General features: G+C 56.0%; 1 protein-coding gene across 2 annotated transcripts in view; it reads left to right on the top strand.

The window, feature by feature from the left end:
• Nucleotides 1–18,295, top strand: part of Nphp4 (nephrocystin 4) — a 75,078-nt gene extending 56,783 nt beyond the window's left edge. For both annotated transcript variants that reach the window (XM_038334520.1, XM_038334519.1), the window contains exons 16-29: nucleotides 1,060–1,220; nucleotides 3,713–3,893; nucleotides 8,256–8,381; nucleotides 9,496–9,701; nucleotides 10,544–10,770; nucleotides 10,969–11,155; nucleotides 11,660–11,743; nucleotides 13,907–14,063; nucleotides 14,466–14,551; nucleotides 15,052–15,137; nucleotides 16,130–16,301; nucleotides 16,585–16,764; nucleotides 17,013–17,156; nucleotides 18,101–18,295. In XM_038334520.1, coding sequence (XP_038190448.1) covers nucleotides 1,060–1,220; nucleotides 3,713–3,893; nucleotides 8,256–8,381; nucleotides 9,496–9,701; nucleotides 10,544–10,770; nucleotides 10,969–11,155; nucleotides 11,660–11,743; nucleotides 13,907–14,063; nucleotides 14,466–14,551; nucleotides 15,052–15,137; nucleotides 16,130–16,301; nucleotides 16,585–16,764; nucleotides 17,013–17,156; nucleotides 18,101–18,241 — 2,138 coding nt within the window. In that variant the 3' untranslated portion in view covers nucleotides 18,242–18,295. The remainder of the gene's footprint in view (nucleotides 1–1,059; nucleotides 1,221–3,712; nucleotides 3,894–8,255; nucleotides 8,382–9,495; nucleotides 9,702–10,543; nucleotides 10,771–10,968; nucleotides 11,156–11,659; nucleotides 11,744–13,906; nucleotides 14,064–14,465; nucleotides 14,552–15,051; nucleotides 15,138–16,129; nucleotides 16,302–16,584; nucleotides 16,765–17,012; nucleotides 17,157–18,100) is intronic.
• Nucleotides 18,296–20,143: the final 1,848 nt, after the last annotated feature.

Below are 20,143 nucleotides of genomic sequence, written 5' to 3'. Positions count from 1 at the left end.
CGGTCTTCTGTGTGGCAGTTTTTGCTTGGTTCCTCTCATGCTTCCCTCCCTGAGAGATGACCTGAGCCAGGCCTCACCTCACATGCCTGGGGTCCATCTCAGGCCATTTCTCAGGGCTAGAGCCCCACATCCTAGGCTGTGCTGTCTGACATCACACTCTCCTTCCACTAAAAAGGTGCCATCTGTCTTGATGTCAGACAGGATGTTGGTCTTTGCACCCCATGCAGCTGAGACATGAGACAGGGTACCTGGGGGGGGGCATGAGGAGCTGTTCTCATTCTCTCTCTCTGGAGGTGGGGGCTCTGCTCATTATGGTTTCATAGATATTGTTGGCACTATTGATAGAAGGGGGAAAAATGCTACTTTGAGTGTCTCTCGGCATTGCTGCTCCGTGCACTTTAACTAACGATGATATCAGTGTCAGCTTTGTCGATCTAGAATAAATGATGGTATCTCTTCAGGAAGATGAAGGCAGAGGCCGCAGCCTAGCGACCATGTTAGTCAGCCCGACTGGCAGGCGCAGCCCCAGAGAGGCACCTGGGATTTCTCAGGGCCATTGTCCTACACTGAGGTAGCCCAGCAGGCGGAAGGTTCAGAAACCTTCGCGCACACACGCAGGCGTGTGTGTGTGTGTGTGTGTGTGCGTGTGAGCGTGTGTGTGTGCATGTGTGTGCGTGTGTGTGCATGCGTGTGTGCATGTACATGCACATGTGACCCAGCCATGACAGTATGTGTGGACTGCACTCTTCTGAAGGTCTATGTATAGAATAATAAACTCCCTGGTGAGCCTCATGGGTCGCCATCCCCATCCATCATCAGGACTCGGTGGAATCCATAAGTCTTATTTTGGGAGCTTATTGTGCACACTGGAAAAGAGTACAGTCTCCTCGCTTTGTTAATTTGGATATTTTATGATGCTTTTGATTAATGTGTTTATTAACTGTCATTGTGACGGAAGCAGAAATTAGTAATCATGACCAGAGCAGAAATATCTCCAGCACGTAAAGATGATAAATGGCTCCAATTACTCGTAGACTCACCCGGGCCCTCTCTCTCCAGGCTCTCCCAGCTTCCAGCTGAGGTACATGGTGGATCCCGGCTTCCTGAAGCCCGGCGAGCAGCGCTGGTTCACCCACTACCTGGCTGCTCAGACACTGCAAGTCGACGTCTGGGATGGAGACTCTCTGCTCCTCATCGGGTCTGCCGGCGTCCAGATGAAGGTAGCAGCCCTCCAAAGGGATGGGAGGGGCGGGGCAGGGCAGGGCAGTGCCGTGGCCCAGTCACCATTCAGCCCGTCCCCTAATGGTAGGGTCCCAGCCCAGCACCAGGTTGTGCCAACCTCTTGTTGGCTAATGACAAGCGGTGCAGTGCTCTCTGCCCTCTGAGGGTACGGCCTTCTCCGTGGAGGCTAAAGTCTGCGGCCATGTGTTTCTTGGTGAGCTTTCTCACGTAGTGACCCGTCAGGTGTGCCACCTTCTGACTCTTCCAAAGTGACGATGTCGGCTATCTAAGGGCAGGTACTGGTCTCCTGTCCTCTGGTGCTGGCCTATCAGAGGGGGAATGACTGAGGTTTGGGGAGGTGACCTGGTTCCTATTGGCAGTAATGCGTGCCTTATTCCCTTCCTTTACTGAGACTCGAACCCAGGACCTTGTGCATGCCAGGCAGGCACTCTGCTGTTGAGCTACACCCCATCATCTGCATCATCTGCAGTGACATAGACTCTTCCTGTGCAGACACTGAGATCCATCACTCATCCCCGGGCTTTCTCCCTCAAGCCATCTTTCTCTGTGCGGTGAAGGGGACCCCAGAGGATCAGCATAAGGTCACCATGAAAATTCCTGGGCCGGCCTCAGCCCTGTGTCATCATGATCAATGCTGGTCCCTCCTAGATCCCAGCCACATTGTCCACCGGGCTTTCTGCCTTCACCCTGTCCTCAGGCACCAAGTCCCATGGATTCCAACTGTCACCCCTTGTCTCTGTGTGCCTGACCCACAAATAGCACCCTCCTCTCTGAGGCTGTGCCAGCTCCTCCCTCTTTTCCTCCTTCTCCCTCTCTTAACCTGTCCTGCCTCCACTAACCACCTTGTTACCCAGCATCCCTGTTTTGGTGTCCTCTGTGAGGATGATGCTCCTTGGGTAGGGATAGTTTGTGGATGCTGGAGGCGGGGTCTGAAGCAAAGAGGAGTCAGGAAGGATATAAGGGAACTATATAAGATATATATAAGGAACTTATAAGGGATATAAGACAGCTATAGAAGCATGGCAGGTGGGGGGGGGGCTTCTGCCTGGCCCCAGCTGGAGCTACCTTGCTGGGTCTATCTCCTTCGAAATTCCTCGGCCCGAGGAGGGCAATGGGTCCCCTGAAGCTGCAGTTACAGGCAGCTCTGCCTTTGGGTGCCGGGAACTGAACTGGAAGAGCAGCAAACGCCCTCAACTGCTGAGCCGCCTGCCTCTCCAGTCCCTCTACTTGACTGTTAAGTGAAAAGGCAAAGAAGAATCCCTGTTGGGTTTAAGGCCTCCTTGTGTGGCTGGAGACCTAATGGCCTCCATGCTTCCTTCAAGGAAGCCCTTGCCCGCTTGGTGGTGACCTCTTGTTAACCAACTTCCAGTGGAGACAAGTTCAGTCACGCTGATAACCATCAGAACTGGGACTCTGGACAGTCCTTACCCTAATGCTCTTGCTCTTTGCCTCTGTGTGCCCCGATGTCACATCCAAAGCAGTGGAGCGAGGGCTTCAGATACACAGAGCAGCTGGGGCCCGTGAGGCTCTCCTCCAGAGGTCTCATCTTTGCACCCAGCCTTCCGCGGTGGTAGACACCTCATGCCTTGTTCTGTTCACATCTCCTCACTTCCTGCAAACGCTCGATGGTTTTCTATATTTCTGGGTCATTCTCCAAAGGCCTTGTCCTGTTTTCCAGTGCCAGGGGCTCTTGAACCATGGATGCATGTGTGCTTGCTGTGCAGTTGTCACGGGCTGGCAGCCGTAGCTCAGCCTAGCACCTTCGCTCCCAGAGAAGGTGCTCCTGTGGCTGCAGGAGAGTCAAGAGTTACAGTCTGGTTCCATTCTCCTGTCTGGCAGGAGGAAGCTCCATGGTACATGAGCTGACGAGGTCCAAGCTGGCCTGGAGCCTGTGATTCCGTCCCTAGTGCCCAGGCTTGCATGGGCTCAGGCAGAAGCTGGAGAGATGTGCTCAAGAGAGCCCTACGGATGCTGTCCTGGGGCAGGGCTCTGTCACTCCTCTGCTGGCACACAGGGCTTCATGCTACCTCAGCCCAGGTCCAGAGGTGCCCATATCCTGTGACCCCATCTGTCCCCTCCTTCAGTTAGCCTGTGGTCCCGTCCTTATGGGCTCTGCTGTGTGCCTTGGCCTGGCTTTCCTCCTGGTCCCTGTGCCACCTTTGCTATGAAATCCCAGTTTTCTCCAGAGAGGGGCTGGGCCAGTGCCTGCCTTGTTCTGCCGCCTGCGCCTGCATTTCTTCCCTTTGGAGGCTGCTCCTGACAGGCAGCTGGCAGGCCCTTGGTGCACCACAGTGCCACCCAGTGTTTATTCAGGGGGCAGACGGGGTTATGCTTTGTTTAAGCTGATGTTTCTGACCTCATCTCCGCTTCAGCGTGGCAGGTGACCCGTTCTCGGACCTGCCTTCCTCCTCCTCCAGGGCCTCTCTGGATGGGTCAGGAGCTCAGCGCCTGCTCTCTCTTCCTTCTGCAGCACCTCCTCCGCCAAGGGCGGCCTGCTGTTCAGGTCTCCCATGAGTTGGAGGTCGTGGCCACCGAGTACGAGCAGGAGACGATGGTGGTGGGTGGCGACATGACTGGCTTCGGCACCGTCAAGCCCATCGGCGTCCACACGGTGGTGAAGGGCCGACTGCACCTGACCTTGGCCAATGTGGGTAAGACTCCCACAGCTTCAGCCCATCCACCTGTTTTTGTGTCGTTTCTCCAGCGCCTGCTTCCCTAGCTGGAGCAGGAAGGAAGCAGCACCACGGTGGACATCCCACACTCTGTAGGAAACCAAGGTTTGGGTGAGCGTGGCTTCCCGCCAGCTCTTGGCCCCTACACCTGTGCTGATGGTGGGCGTTCACTGCCTAGGTTGCGATGGGAGCTCAGAATCACCAGTGTTCCCTGGTTTGTCCACAGGTCATCTCGTGACCACCCCCAAACAGAGTGTCTAGGTGCCTGGAGGGTCCGACCTAGAGTTCCAGCCCCAGAACTTGTCCATCAGAGAGAGAAGAGACTATCTGGAGTTTTCTGTGTAGCTCAGGGACACAGTAGGAGGAGAGCATTTCTTTTGACACTGACTCAAGCTGGCTCAGCAGAGGGACGGACACAGCCTGCTCTTGTTATTGTCCCTACCTGACCAGCGTGGGCAGGTGGTTGGGATTGGCTCTGGGTGGTCCTGCCTGGACTCTCCAGAGGCCATCACTGAGAACAGAGAGGCCTATGGACAGAGGTGTCCAGGTACAGAAGATCAGGCACCTGTCTTGGGGAGGTGGGCCAGTAGGGAACCCTTCAGTGCTGGCAACATGCTCACTGGTCTGAGGGAACCCCAAAAGGTGGGTGATTTTCCTACTAAAACTGAAAGTTCAGGTACTTGTTGTGAGAAGCCTTCGCTAGGGCAGGACCAAGATCTTTGCCATCTTAATAGGAATTTTCCCATTCCTCAAAACCCAGCCTGGGTTTATGTCCAAGAGCCCCACGGGCCACATCCAGCCTGCGCTGAAGCACGGGTTTGCGGAGCCGCGGTGGCAGAGGAGGGAGCGCACAGCTCATTAAGTCTGGTTGGAGGTTTCTGCCTGCTTGTTTACAAATGTAAGTCCGAGGCAGCTTGGAAAATAGACAGTACGGAAACAGCAAAACTCAATTAAGTTCCGGAGAAATAAACGAGGCTCCTGTGAGAGGCGGGCTTTGCTCAGGAGCCCCAGCGACTCAGGGAGCCGCAGGACGTGCCCCGTTCCAACCCCGGCGGCTCTTTTTATATTTAATTCACCAGCCCACAGATGTGCAGTGACTCCAGGTTTGAAAATCTTATCTCAGAAGAAAGATGGGTTCCGTTATGTGTTATCTTAAACTGTCATTTTCATACTTGGCCTGCAAAAGGGAGATATAAGCCCATGGGGGGAGTGCCCGAGATAGCCAGCGCCAGAGACACTGGTGCGTGCTGCCCGTGAAGGACGAGGGTACTGCAGTGTGTAGGTGGGGCCACCCGTTCCCCCCCCCCCCGGCCCCCACTTTTTGTTAGGTAGCGGAAATGTTATGGCTTTCATTTCTCTATAAAACCAGTAATTCCGTTTGGCGTAGCAGTCACGTTTCAGCAAATTGGATGCTGGCTGTGGAGGCTTTTAGGGTGACAGACACAAAGCCTACACCTCGGCCTGGTCACAGCACCCAGCAGCTTCATTCACAGTGGGATGGCTGCACGGGATAGAACATAGGTGCCGGCAGCCACCTCTCCCCTGCCGGCTTGCTGGCTCGCTCTGTGCTTTCTCCCCTGGACCCTTGGGCTTCCTTTGCCAATTTTCTTCATGCCGTCTTTTGTCCTTCAAGGACACTGCCTTCCTCTCCACCAGTTACACTGGTGAAGTAGGTAGAGGGCGGGCAGGTCGGGCGGGTCCCCTGGGAGCCCTCTTGCAGAAGCCTTTGGGGACGCAGGCAGCAGGGCTGATGGTCCTTGGGCCAGGTGTGCAGGTCGTTGGGACGTCTGATGGCAGAGCCTAGGTTTAGAGAGTATCCATGGTGATGAACCTGTGCTCTGGTGTGGGACTGACACCTGAGGAGTCACTTTGGGAGTCCCGTGCTGCAGATGAGTGGCTCTGGCATAACCTCCGTCCCCAGAGGGGAAGAAAGTCTGTGCCAGATTGGGATGGCAGACTGTGCCTGGTGGCAACAGCATTGCCCTGTGCTCTTTCCGAAAACACGCGTGGAGGTGGGTGCATCCCACACAGCTTATTCCGTCATCCACAAGCCAACCCTGTGAGCATGGCTGTTGCCAGAGGAGGTAGCACCGGGGCCAGTAGAATCCCTCGTCCAGGCTGACGGTGTCCAGCTCATCTCATTGCTGCAGCCGGTGTCACTGCCTACCCTCTGTGATCCTGAGGTCAAAGAATGATGTCACCTACCCATGCCAAGCAGACGAATCTTGACCTTGACGTGTCTTCCCTGGTCTTGGTCTCTGGGAGCAGTGTATGTCATAGGCCAGTGCTCACTGTGGTGGGAAGTGGATAGACTCAAGGCCTGACCGAGCGACCCGCTGATCACTGGGTGATGGTCGTCAAAGCTAGGAAAACCCAAACCTCCTCCCAGTATGGTACAAATCCCCTGCCAACTCAGAGTGCGCCAGCTGCAGTGTTCCCACTGCCCGGTGACAGGCGTGTTCCATCTTGGAGTGATTCCCTGGGACGTGACAGAGGATTTGCCAAACCCTGCAGTCCACAAGCTGCCACCCTCTGCGTTATACTCACCCAGAAGGAACAAGGCCGAGGAGCCTGGCTCAGCTCTGAGTGTGTGGGAGGGGAAGCAGGCACCCAGCGGGGCCGAGTGGACATGGGGGTTTTGGAACTCCAGATAGCAGCAGACAGCAGCAGATCTGTGGGGAGACAGAGACTGCATGTCTGTGGGGTGTGGCAAGGACACCCGAGCGTGTGACAGCTGAGGCTGTTGTGTTGTCACAGGCCACAGAACCAGTGCCAGAGCTGGGGTGGGGGCAGGAGGAGGGTGGACTGCCAGGACACCAGCTAGAATGACTCCCTGCTGGGAAGAGATTTTTTTGGGGACAGGTCAGCCTTGCCCTCTGGCACCCAGCACTGTGGCAGCTTGTGCTGGACACAGAAGCTAGCCACGAGCAGTGCGAGGACCGCACTCCAGTGCTTTCTAGAGCTCTGATCTGCAGGAGGGGCAGTGAGGCACCCGGCCGCCAAGGGATGACAAAAATATCTAATGAGGAGCAGGAGCTTTCCGGTGGGAGAGGCGTTGCATATTCTCTGCCCTAAGGAACCCTCTCCCAGGTGGTTGCTGGAGTCAGTTCCTGTCTCTCCCCGTCAGCTACTCTCTGAACTCGCTGACTCTTCTCAGCCTTGATATGCTGCACAGCCTTCGCCCATCTTTCTGGAGGGATGGTCGGCATGGCTCTGACACAGCTGGGGTTCCCAGCTGTAGAATCTGAGACCCAGGCTGCTGTCCCTGAATTTGGGGCCACCTGTTTTCAGCTGCTTATAGACCAGCTAGATCGCGCGGAGGATGGAAGCCTAGTACAGCTCTGCCCACATCCGTGAGGATGCGTCTTTCAGGAGCTGAGATACAAAGAGTGCCTCTGTCTCCAGGAGCCTGGGCCAGACAGAAGGCATGGCTCACCGGGAGGGCTCTGGGCTGAGACGTCTGTGACTAGGAGGAAGGTAGAGAGCAGGTGCATCTAGAATGAGGAAAAGGTGCCTGTGAACAAGAGGGCACAATGTGCAGGGGGTCATCAGAGAGGCGGGCAGCCTGGGCAAGGGTTCGCTGCTGCCTGTCCCAGGAGGCAGTCAGGATGCTGTGCCAGCGTTGCTCCACCCTGCTGAGATTGGTAGGATGCTCAGCACAGGTGTGCCTTGGCAGTTAGGTGGTCCAGTCTGGAGTGTGATTCTTTAGTTAGGCCCTGTCTCACCCCCAAGGGACTGACCCCTGTGGAGTTGTGGGTCTGTGCTCTGAGAAAGTGTGTCTGTGCTCTGATGCTGCCTCCTCGGGGCTCTAACCATTTGCAGCATCTCAGCGACGCCCTGGATCTGCTGGCAGGCAGCGTAGCCAAGCCTCCTCTGAGGCCCTTGTTGCTCTGCAGAGGTCTGCGTATGAAATCCCACCCGCCTTTGCTTGCACATGGAGAGGCCTGTGCTGGAGCCTCAGCTCTCCCAGGCCCGGGCATGAACCGTGTGATCAAATGGAGATCCCTTACGGGTGGGGGAGGGCGGGTGTCCAAGCCTGGAGAAGACGGTGCAGAAATGGAGGCCTTCTGCTGGAACCGTGTGTGATCAGATAATGTGTGGTGGTGGTTGCAGGGGTAGGGGTCCAAACCTGGAGAAGGCAGTGCAAAAACAGCCCATCTCCTACCCATGATGCCCCTTGCAGGACGCGTTCAGACTGCTGCAGCTGTCACCTGGGCACACTTGTAAGTCTGAGAGTGGAGATGGAGAGGCTCCTGCAGGCCCAGGCTCCACATGGGAGAGCTGCTCTGGTCTACCAGTCCCCATTTTGGGCCCTGTCTTATGAGGGTGCTTTATGTTTAGGTCACGTGTGTGAGCCGAGAGCAACAGGTTCCAGTTCGCTGCCACCATCCAGGTCTCGGGTCATCTCAAACGACGGAGCCAACTTCTTCTCTGGAGGAAGCCTCCTCATACCAGGAGGCCCCAGACGTGAGTTGAGACTTTGACCACATGCTGGGTGGCAGATGGGGTATGTGAGTCAGAAACCTGTGTATGCGTGTGTGTGTGTGTGTGTGTGTGTGTGTGTGCGTGTATTCACATTGCTGTCCATTGCCCAAGTGTCTGGATCCCTGATGATGGCCCCAGGGATTTACAGGGGCTGTTGAACCTCTAAGCTCCTCTAGGCTTGGCCCTGCATCCAACCATGCTATCTTATAGGGAGATGGTAATTAATTCTACTAGTTACCTAAGTCTGAGCTGCTCACGCAGGGAAGAGATGAAAAGCATGTGTGTGTGCACATGTGTGCGTGTATGCGTGCGTGTTGGCAGAGGTCAGCATTGCCTGTCTATAGCTTTCCACCGTATTTTCTGAGGCAGGGTCTCTCACCGAGCCTAGAGCTCACCGATTGGCTAGACTGTCTGGCCAGTAGGCAGCGAGCCCTTGGGATCCTCTTCACTCCATCTCTCTGTGCTGGGATTGCAGGCATGTGCCGTCACAGCTGACTTTTTACATAGGTGTTCAGGGCCTCTTGTCAGTCTGTGGCATGGCCTTGTCACCAACCACAGTTCCACCGGTGCCATGTGGAAAGGCGGCACAGGCAGTGTCTGCCCTGCTGTCCGCCGCCCGTGGCTAGGTCAGCTTCTGCACGTCACGAGTCCATGATCTGAGCTTGCCCACAGGAGGTTGCTTGCTCCAAAGGGCTGCTGAGAGCAGTATTGGTACCCCATTTCTGGTAGGAAGTTGGAGATGCCTGCACATTGGTAGGGCTTAGTGTTAACGCAGCCGTCCCTGAGAGGCAGGCCTCTGCAGCAGTGACCCCCCCTTCTCTACTTCCCTGAGGCCACAGTTTGAGAGAGAGTGTCGCTGTATAGTTATAAACCTGGGGACCTGGCTTTCTCCTAGAAAATCATCTTCCCATGTTAACGAACGGTCAGAGTTCCTCAGGCTGAGGGATCAGGTCCCAAATCTGCATCTTTATCAGTAGAGTGACACAGAGCAGATCCATCCTGGAAGCTCTTTGTGAAGTGGCTCTGGGAACCAGCCGCTGGCTTTGCTGGTACTCCACACATCCACCCCTGACCTCTCTTTTGTCCATTTCAATAGGAAAACGCGTGGTACAAGCGCAGAAGCTGGCTGATGTGGACAGTGAGCTGGCCGCCATGCTGCTGACTCACACTCGAGCTGGCCAGGGACCCCAGACTGCAGGCCGTGAGGCGGATGCTGTGCACAGGCGTAAGCTGGAACGGATGCGGCTGGTGCGTCTGCGGGAGTCTGGAGAGGAGTCTGGCAGTCGCAGGATCAGCTTGCTGGTGAGGGGCTGCCCACTGCCGCACCTCACCCCAGAACCTGCCACTCCTCCCTGCAGTCCCTTCTTCTTCCTACACCCTGTTTGCAGGCGAGGAGAGATGTGGACTTTTCGGTCACCAGGGGATAATTTCAGGTTTGAAATCTTAACTTTTGTTAAAAAGGTCTCCTACATTCAGGGACCAGATCTTTGGTGTTATTACTTCAAATGAGTTTAAGTCCAAAGACCTTTTAGACAGTCACCCTGCCCCCTCTGTGGTCTTAGCTTCCTTAGCATTGGATCTGAGGGTCTCTGCACAGGTGCAGACTGGGAACCCTGGCATGGGGTTGGGTAAGCCCTGCAGAATAGCCTTGCTTTACAGTGCAAACCAGAGCACACTGCACCGCAAGGGCGTCAGGCAGGAGACAGTTAGGTCTCATAGACTAGTCGTCACATGTGGACCCAACCTGAGGACACTGGGTGCTGGGCTGACACACTGGGATTATGTCCCTCTGTGGACAGTCATCCCAGACAGACTTTGGCACTATGTGAGGTACCTGCTGGGTGACTCCCGTTGTCATGTGGTTCCTTCTTCACTATTCCTAATTCCCCGATGCTATGCCTGGTACCTTCCCTTGGTGATTAAAGGAGTCTCTTAGCGTGTGGGACAGAGGCAAGCTGGGTGTGATGCTCTGTTCTGTCCTGACAAACACTGAGATCCTTGGAATATGGGGGACAGGTCGTACTTCAGACCTCATGGATAAATAAGGGGAAATGGATTTCCAGAAGAAATCCGGTGCCTCAGGAGAGTGGAGGCCTGCAAAGCAGAGTCAGGGAGGATGCCAGATGTGACCCCTGTGTTTATAGGCCCAGCAGAGCACCCGTGCACAGCACTCACGGGACCTGCAGGTCATTGATGCCTACCGGGAGCGCACCAAGGCTGAGAGCATCACCAGCGTGCTGAGCCAGGCCATCACCACCCACCACACGTTGTATGCCACACTGGGCACGGCTGAGTTCTTCGAGTTCACACTTAAGAACCCGCACAACATTCAGCACACGGTGGCCATCGAGATTGACAGCCCAGAGCTCAGGCAAGAGCTGCCACGCATGCGTGTGTGTGTGTGTGTGTGTGTGTGTGTTTGTGTGTGTGTGTGAGTCCCCTGGGTGGATGCTGCTCTGGCATGGAAGCCAGGCTGGCTATCCCCTGTCCGCTCCTGTGAGGGTCTCGGGATGGTGGGTATATTTTCTTTACACCACATGGGTCCTCGCCATTGTTTCTGCCCCTCTAGCATCATCCTGGACAGCCAGGAGTGGAGGTACTTCAAGGAGGCCACTGGCCTGCACACACCCCTGGAGGAGGACATGTTTCACCTGCGTGGCAGCCTGGCACCCCAGCTCTACCTGCGACCCCGGGAGACAGCCCACGTTCCCTTCAAGTACCAGAACTTCTCCGTGGGCCCACTGGCTCCACCACAGGTGTGAAGCAAGACCCAGGCAGAGCAGGGAGGCACTGTCCATCCAGGTGGCAAAGGGGAAGAGCTCCCCGTGTCTGTGGCAGGACGATTAGCCCATGTCCACACCAGGGGATCACCCCTGACTGGCGCCTGCCCCACTTGTCACTCCGCATACACTCAGCCTGGATTCTTCTCTCTCCTGGAGGTGCTGGGAAGGTGTATGCCCCGTGTGTGTGAGTGTGACCGGGAGAGTCACGTCAAGGCTCTGGCCTCTCTAACAGTTAGTTCAGCAGTCACTTATGTGGGGCTTGAGGAGTCCCAGTTCCTCGGGTGTCCACCGGGCTCCTTGGATAGGCCACAGGGCGGTGACAGAGTCTGACGGCTGAGGCTGGTGATCTGCAGCGAGCTCCGAGCACCTGCATGAGAACAGAATGGTGACGCTCTGGAGCTCGTGGCCCTGGCTGGTCCACATCCCAGTTGTCACCTGATTCGCCCTGACCCGCTTGTACTGCTCCATGTCTCACAGGCCCCTGCTGAGATGAGCCTGGAGAAAGACCCAGAGTCCCGACCCCTTTGGAAATGCAGCGCCATGCCTACCAAACACGCCAAGGTAGGAGGGGTCTCGGCACTTCAGCCTTAGGGCAGGTCAGCTCTCTGAGTCCACCAAGCCAAGCGTGTGACGGACCCCAGCTGTGACACTGACCCCTCCTCTCTTCCCTCCTGGTAGGATTCTAGGCTGAAATAAGATGTGGCAGGGACAGGGAGGGCGCAGCTGTGCCTAGACATCAGCACAGCCTGTGATAGGGTCCAGCATAGGTGGATCACCTGGCAGCTCTGTGCAGTCTTGGCGCAGCCTTGGCCCTGTGCATGGGAAGCTGCTGGTCCTAGTAGCTGCTGGCTGCTGCCCTAAACGCAGCTCGCATAGCACATAACAACTTGGCAGCATTCTAAAGTTGGTTTTTTGTGTGTGTGTGTGTGTTGTGTATGTGTTTGGTGTATATGTGTTTGGTGTGTGTATGTGTGGTGTATATGTGTGGTATGTATGTGTATTGTGAAGTGTATGTGTGGTATGTGGTGTGTGTGTGGTGTGTACGTGTATGTGTGTGGGGGTGTATGTGTGATGTGTGTGTGAGTGTGCCTTTAAGCACTTTCAGGAGCCTACTGAATGGGCGTTCTTTGGGCAACACGAGATTTTACACTTTTTGTAGGAAATGCTTTTGTAGTTCTTTGGTATCCTTCCTCCTCCCACAGGCCTTGTTTTGTGTAGTCTGAACAGAGGGTGGCCTGAAGGCCTCTGTGTTCCTGAGTCCCGCTATGTGCAGCCCAGCAGGCTGCAATACCCGTGAGAACTTGTGTCTGACTTGCAAGCAGAGCCTCGGCTTGGCATGTGTAGGAGGACCATGGTGCAGCTTTGTGCTGCGATGGTGTCTGTGCTAGCCCCGTCACCAGTCAACTGGCCGGGGTCCTCTTCAGGTACCCATCCCTGCAGTTCCCCCTTTCCTATGTGCTGGGGGTCAGCAGCAGCAGCAGCAGCACCCTCTGTTCAGGCACCCATCCCTGCAGTTCCCCCTTTCCTATGTGCTGGGGGTCAGCAGCAGCAGCAGCAGCAGCAGCAGCAGCAGCAGCAGCAGCAGCAGCAGCAGCAGCACCACCCTCTGCAGCACAGCACTGCTCTTACCAGGCCGCTGGACCTTAGCTCAGGGTCACTCTGTGTAAGCCAAGGAAGCCAGGGCTCCTCACCCCTGACAGCAGCCATTGTTACAGTCCTGGGCCTGGGAGACTGGATAGCTTCTGGAACTCTCCCGGCAGGCAGGAACTGCAGTTTGTCCCTCGCTCCACCTCCACCATGCCTATCTTTCCTGTCCTGCTGCATCCTCTCTTGAGCTGCTCTGCTACTGCCTGTCGCTCTGCTGTGGTGGGCTGCCTGTCCCCAGGCTGTCTCCTTCGCAGCTATCAAGGTAGCTGATGGGTAGCCCCTCCACTTAGGCAGCTTGGCCTGCCAGACCCTCTGCTTCTTTAGCTTTGAGCAGCCGGCTGGTCTGCCACATCTGCTGCTCTGTGGAAAACAGGAAAGAAGACTTCCTTTGGGCCTTGTGTTGTGGTCCAGAGAAGGCAGGGCTGGGTGTCTAGACCCAGACAGCTTTCGGTCAGCTTTACAGTCGAAGGACAGTTACAGGAATCCAGATTCCAACATTTTCAGAAGGAGCTCGCTTCCCCACCTGCCTGCCCCTCATTTTTCTCAGTGTGTCACATGTGTGTTGTGTGCTTGTGCCTCTAACGACCAAATCCTCCACCCATTGTACCACCCGTCTGCTAGTTCTGCATAGGTGAGTGTTTCCGTAACCATTTTGACAGAGGAACCTTTCTAGTTCTAGCTACCTTGGTTTAGACATTGCCTCCCCCCCCCCCTCGCCCCCACTGGGATCAAAGGGCCCGTGCTGTGCTCCGTCCCTAAACACAGCACCAGCTGTCACCAGGCTAAGGGTGGGATCCTCGGCCACCATCCTGCACCACATCCCGGCCTGTGGAGGTGGAGTCGAGACTGGAGTAGTTCCTGGTGCTGGGTTGCCAGTTGGTCCACTGGCCTTTCAGGAGTGTGCCTTGCACAAGCTTGGGGATTGGCTTGTGTGTGAGTGCTCCCCATTCTGGGTGCTGCCCTGGGTCCAGTCCACTGATCCCTTTTGCTGTGCACCTATGGGTGCATTTCAATGTCTGTCTTTCCTGTCTCATTTCAGGGGTGATGGTGAGATCCTCACACTATCCATCTCTGCAGGTCCTTTTCCGGGTGGAGACTGGCCGGCCCATTGCAGTGCTTTGCTTGACGGTTGAGCCCCAGCCGCATGTGGTGGACCAGGTCTTCCGCTTCTACCACCCAGAGCTCACCTTCCTGAAGAAGGCCATCCGGTTGCCTCCCTGGCACACACTTCCAGGCAGGTCTCTTACTTCCCCTGTGGCTGCCTTTGTGCAGGCTCGGCTAACGGGAAGGGGTATCTCCCCATGGTGGCAAGAAGCTCCTCAAAAATTCTGACCTGCCTTTATTGTTTGAAATAGAAGTTTCCAGCTTCCTCTGGGGTGACAAGATGCATATTTGGTGGCTGGTTCTGCAAAAAGTTTGTGACTCCCAAGACCCAGATCTGTCCCCATCAGGAGTGAGGATGTGTGGGTCTGGTGGTGTTCCCATGATGGCTCAGTGCTATGGCTCGTGGCTTACGTGTGGCCACTCCCTCCGATTGAGCCTGACCAGGAATGTGCGGGGTCAGGGTGGCAGCAGCACCGCAGTCATGTTTTGTGTGCTGGGGTAAGTACCGAGTTATCCCTTTCTCTGTTTCCAGGTGCTCCTGTGGGGATGCCTGGTGATGACCCCCCAGTCCACGTTCGATGCAGTGACCCGAATGTCATCTGTGAGGCCCAGAACGTGGTATGCCATGTGTGTCAGCCCCACCTTGAGCAGATCCTTTGGGGAACCCCCTCCCACGCCACTCCATCCCTATGGCCTCTCATTGGTCTCAAGAAGAGGGTTCCCTCTGCAGGGCTGCGTGGAGGTGAGGGGGGACTGTCCTGGCATCTTGAGGACGGCTTTGTGAGGGATTTCAGATTTTCTGCTGGCAGATCTGTTCCTTGATTATCTGAGTTTAAATTGTAAGAAAAAGGCATGAAGCAAAATGAAGGAAGCCTGGTAATTGAGGCACTTGCTAATTTCCATTATGCAGAGGGTCGGGCACTAATTGTATTATGACTGGTTAGGAAGCTCGATAGAGTCTGGGGAATGTAATTATTGAAATCAATATAAGATCAAGAAGCTATGATTTTCTTGTGCAGCGAGCACTGTAGTGAGAAAACCAAGGCATTGCTTGGGGGAGGGGACACGCACACCTGCCGGTGGCTGGCAACCCATATACCCCATGCTGTGTTTGGCAGGGCCCTGGTGAGCCACGGGATGTGTTTCTTAAGGTGGCCAGCGGTCCAAGCCCAGAGATCAAAGACTTCTTTGTCATCATCTACACGTAAGCACAGACACAGATGGGGCAAGAGGCCTAGGATGGGCAGCCTGGGCTACCTTCAGATCTCCTCCCCTCTGCCCTGACTCCCTAGGCATGATGGGTACTGGCACTTTGCTCTACAAGGAGAGGGGTGGCTGTGAGTCAGGCTGGGCTTAGAGACCAACCAGGCCTTGGTGATGGCATGTTCTCTCCCAGAACGGCACAGTAGCCCAAGGGATGGACATGACATATGTTTCCCAAGAGAGGGATGGTGCAGCTTTCCGGACCAGAGCTAGCCCAAGATGGTTCTCACCACCCTGCCATCAGTGGATTTGCACTGAACCCTGAGATCCTGGAGCTCAGCCCCTCTGTTGGTGACTGTCTTCATCTTTCATGTCTGAAGACTAGTCAAGCCATGCCTTGGCTTTTCACCCAGCTAGACAGTTTCAGTGGAGCCCTTTAGGCTGCTTCCTGTGTGGCTTCTGACGGTGGGACTGTGGGACTTAACTGTATTTGGGGCTGAGGGGCTGTGCACCACGCACACATCTAAATGTGTCTCAGTGGTTCCTTGTAGCAGCCTGTGAATGTGTATTGCCCCTGTTCCATTTTACAGTAATGCCATGGACTCTCAGAGCTGAGACTTGATGTCAAGCTCCGACTCAGGCTTGTGGCCTCAGCCATGCTCCCCTCTGTCCTAAGGCTTGGGCGTGGTTCAGGTTTCCAAACTGACTCTCAGACCGAGCTCACGTTTTCATCATGTGACGTGCATTTCTCAAGCCCCTCACCCTCAGCAGGCCCCAGGAACCGACACACTGCATAGCCCCATCTTGAGAGATTCCAGGTTAGGTCAAGGGGACTAGCCCCAGCCCTGAACACAGGGTTCCCATCCATTGTGACTTTTTGTAGATTTCCCTGTGGCTGCCAGGCTCCCAGCCCTGCTGAAACCCCTCCCTGGTGAGCGTCTTTCCCACGATGCTGCCCTGCTAAGATGTGTAGACGGCCCCTGTCACCCGCAGGGATCGTTGGCTGGCGGAGCCTGTGCAGACGTGGCAGGTCTGCCTCCACTCCCTGCAGCGCGTGGACGTCTCCTGTGTCGCAGGACAGCTGACCCGTCTGTCCCTTGTCCTGCGGGGAACACAGACTGTTAGGAAGGTGAAAGCCTTCACCTCCCACCCTCAGGAGCTGAAGGTACGGCCCTTCTCGGAGGCAGAGTTGGGGGTCTCTTTGCTTCTCTGCGTCTGTCCCTGCCCAGCCTGCAGAGGCCTAGGAACAGTGGGTGCAGCACCAGGGTGGCTGGTGGCAGATTTTACAAGCTGAGCTGCCTTTTGTGAAAATGCCTTTTGCTGGATGTGATGCTGAGGATGAGGGGCTAAAATGTACCCCAAAGGCCTTCAAGATTATTAAAAGATGACCCTCAGGAGCTGTATCACCACAAGAGGGCCGTGCCCTGACCTCTTCTTTGTCCCCGAAGACAGATCCTGCAGGTGTCTTCATGTTGCCCCCTCACGGGGTCCAGGACCTTCATGTGGGCGTGAGGCCAAGGAGGGCGGGCAGCCGCTTTGTCCATCTCAACCTGGTGGACATGGACTACCACCAGCTGGTGGCATCATGGCTCGTGTGCCTTTCCTGCCGCCAGCCCCTCATTTCCAAGGTCCGTATAAACAGTGGGGCCAGGTGGGGGCCATAGCACCTTAGGGCCTCCTCTGTGTCTTGTGGGTGATGGTATTACCCGGCCCTGGGACCCAGCTACCCAGTTCCAGGCTCTGTGAGGCTGAGGTGGGGCAGGGCCCTCTGGGATGGTTCAGGATGGCTGGCCTGTAGCCGGGTGGAGCAGTTTGCGCTCAGGCCTACTCAGGCCGGGCCAGCAGCCCTTGTATTTCCCACCCACTCCCTCCCTAGGCCTTTGAGATCGCCATGGCAGCGGGTGAAGGGAAGGGTGCCAGCAAGCGGATCACCTACACCAACCCCTATCCTTCTCGGAGGACCTACCACCTACACAGTGACCGCCCTGACCTGCTGCAGTTCAAGGAGAACTCCTTCCAGGTCTGCCCCGAGGGCTGGCGGGTGTGAGGGAGATAGTGCCTTATTCAGGAGTGGGTCTGCTGGCAGGCTCCAGAGAGTTACACCCTCTGGGGAAGTCCTTCAGGTAGCAGGCGAACATCGGGACCCTTGTGCTCTCTGCTGGAAGACCCTGACCTCCTGTGTTACCACAGACAGGGAACCCTGACCTCCCGTGTTACCACAGGCAGGGGCCCTGACCTTCCGTGTTAACACAGGCAGGGGCCCTGACCTCCCATGTCAGCACCACAGGCAGGGGGTCTTGACCTTCCATGTCAGCACAGGCAGGGGCCCTGACCTCCTGTGTTACCACAGGCAGGGGCCCTGACCTTCCGTGTTAACACAGGCAGGGGCCCTGACCTCCTGTGTTACCACAGGCAGGGGCACTGACCTCCCATGTCAGCACCACAGGCAAGGGGTCTTGACCTTCCATGTCAGCACAGGCGGGGGCCCTGACCTCCTGTGTCAGCACAGGCGGGGGCCCTGACCCCCTGTGTCAGCACAGGCGGGGGCCCTGACCTCCTGTGTCAGCACAGGCAGGAGGCCCTGACCTCCCGTGTTACCACAGGCAGGGGGTTCCTGACCTGTGTCAGCATAGGCAGGTGGATTTCCTATGAGGAAATGTGGCTGAACTGTGGGGGCAGAAACAGGTGATTGGAGTGATGGGGATGTGAGTGTTGAGTGTCTGAGTGGATTGAGGGACCCCTCATTCCTTTGCCCATCATCAGAGCAGTGTGTGGGAAAGGGGCGCCACCTGGCTGTCCGCACCATCCTGAGTCGGCACTAAGCAGCAGCTGCTTCACGCCTGTCTGGTCCTCACAGCCTCTGTCAGGCCAGTCTGGATGTGCTTGCTTGTTATAGTACAGTTCTAGAAGCTTCTGCAGAAGAGTGGAAGCCCAGGCAAAGCTGAAATCCCCATGCTTTTGCAGGTGGCAGGAGGAGAGACCTACACCATTGGCCTGAGGTTCATGCCAAGCGGCAGCACTGGGCAGGAAGAGATCCTGATCTACATCAATGACCACGAGGACAAGAACGAAGAGACATTCTGTGTGAAGGTCCTCTACCAGTGAGGACAGCTGTGTGGCCAGTGTCCCTCCCCGCAGACCCCTCCTAGCCTTGCAGTTGTGACTCAGGACAGGCCTGCATGGCCTGTGGAGGTGGCCGAGCCAAGAGACGCGGCCGTGTTCCCGGTCATGGCATAGCGCCTCAGCTGAGCTGAGGCATCCTGTGAGGGAATGTGGCCTCCAGGTGGCCGCAGCAGTGACCCCCTCTGCCCACGGCACACAAGGCTATGCTTCTTGCAAATCTCAGCCAGTCACCGTCGAGAGCAAACTGTGTTGTTTAAGTTATCCCTGATGATAAAATTATGTTTTTCTTACCAGATTTAGTATGAACATAATATATTTTAATTTACTATGTATTTTATACTGGAATTCTTTTGTATATGCTTTTTTATTTTAAGTTATTGAATGAAACACTTCACTTTTGCAGAGTCTCTTGTGTGTGTGCTGGGGTTCCTCTTGCTGGGGTGATGGAGTGTGGGGCCTGCTGCCCTCTGGCTGGAGCTGTGGCTTTCTCTGCATGTGGGGTGATGATCAGTGTCTGTCCCGTGGCTCCCTGCTCCTCTTCTGCCCAGTGGGTGCACATACTTCCCCTTCCTTCCCAGGGAGTTGTGTTTCCTGGCCAGCAGGCCCAAGTGTCCACTCAGGCTTGTACGCTGTCTCCACCAAAGAGGCTCCTAGAGGCCCAAGAAGCCAGGTGCCATTTCCCTGAAGTCCTACAGGCACAGCGCAGTCTCTGGGATGCCCGTGCAGAGGCTGAAGTGGCAGTGGTTCCAACCAGACCACAGGCTTCGTCTGCTAAGAGGTTCAGTGTTTTTAAAGCCTGTGCTTCCTGCCTTGGACTGTCTCCTGAGCAACCTGCACAGCCCTGGGAGGGCACGAGAGCCCTTTTCTCCCTCCATGCCTCCCGGCCTCCCTGACTTCCTCCGTGCCTGGGCCTGTGCTGGGCCGCCTTCTGCTCTGGCGGTGGGGTAGGGCTTGCGTCTGAGTTAGAGTATCACTCACAGCTGTAACTAGATGATTCTCGTGTCTCATTTCCCCCATATTTTCTCAGGGAGGGTGGCCAGGACCATATTCTTCTCCTGCTGTGGAAAGCATTAGCCATTAGCCTTGGGCAGGGGGACAACCCTGGAGTAGAAGCAGATGGGAGAGTTGGGCTGTTGGGCTGTGGGCCAGGGGAGGCCCAGCTGGGCCCTGAAGTCATCCCCTGTTGCAAAGTAGTCTCCAACCCCCATGATTCCCCCCTCAGGCAGCAGTGTGGACAGATGGAGTAGACACTGCCCTCTCCCCTGCCCTTGGGGTTGCAGACTCCAGATTGAGGGAAGTTGTCAGATGGCCTTATCTGGGGACAGTCTGATCTCTGAAGTAGGTCTTGTACCTGTGCTGATGTTGGAGTATTAGGTATGGGAGTGGACAGCCAGCTGTGCCCACGTGTGAGGGTGCCCGGCTGCTGAGCTTAGGGATGTGTGGGAGTGGATAGCAGCTGTGCCCACCTGTAAGGGTGCTTGAGCTGCTGAGCTTGAAGACGTAGGAGTGGACAGCCAGCTGTGCTCACGTGCACAGATGCCTGGACTGCTGTGCTTAGGGATGTGGGAGTGGACAGCCAGCTGTGCCCACCTGTGAGGATACCTAGGCTGCTGAGCTCAGGGGCCTCCTGGACTTGTGAGCTTTATGAGTTTCAGTTACTTCATCAAGAAACCCACTGAGCCAGGCTGGGTAAGACGTGGAGCTTGGTATTGATGCCGCTCCAAACACACGAAGATCTCCAGCTAGGTCTCTGCCCAGTAGCAGGGCTGTTTCAGCCCACGGAGCATCTCTGCTGGCCTCAACCTTCCCACCTGCAAAGTGGGCTAAGAGCCCCACAGCCTTATGGGATCACCAGTCACAGCCATAGCTGAGCCTGAGTCTGGA

Source organism: Arvicola amphibius, chromosome 6, assembly GCF_903992535.2.
Source record: "Arvicola amphibius chromosome 6, mArvAmp1.2, whole genome shotgun sequence".
Classification (NCBI taxonomy): Eukaryota; Metazoa; Chordata; class Mammalia; order Rodentia; family Cricetidae; genus Arvicola; species Arvicola amphibius.
The sequence above is the reverse complement of the archived record's forward strand: the minus strand, read 5'-3'. Positions and strand labels throughout refer to the sequence as shown.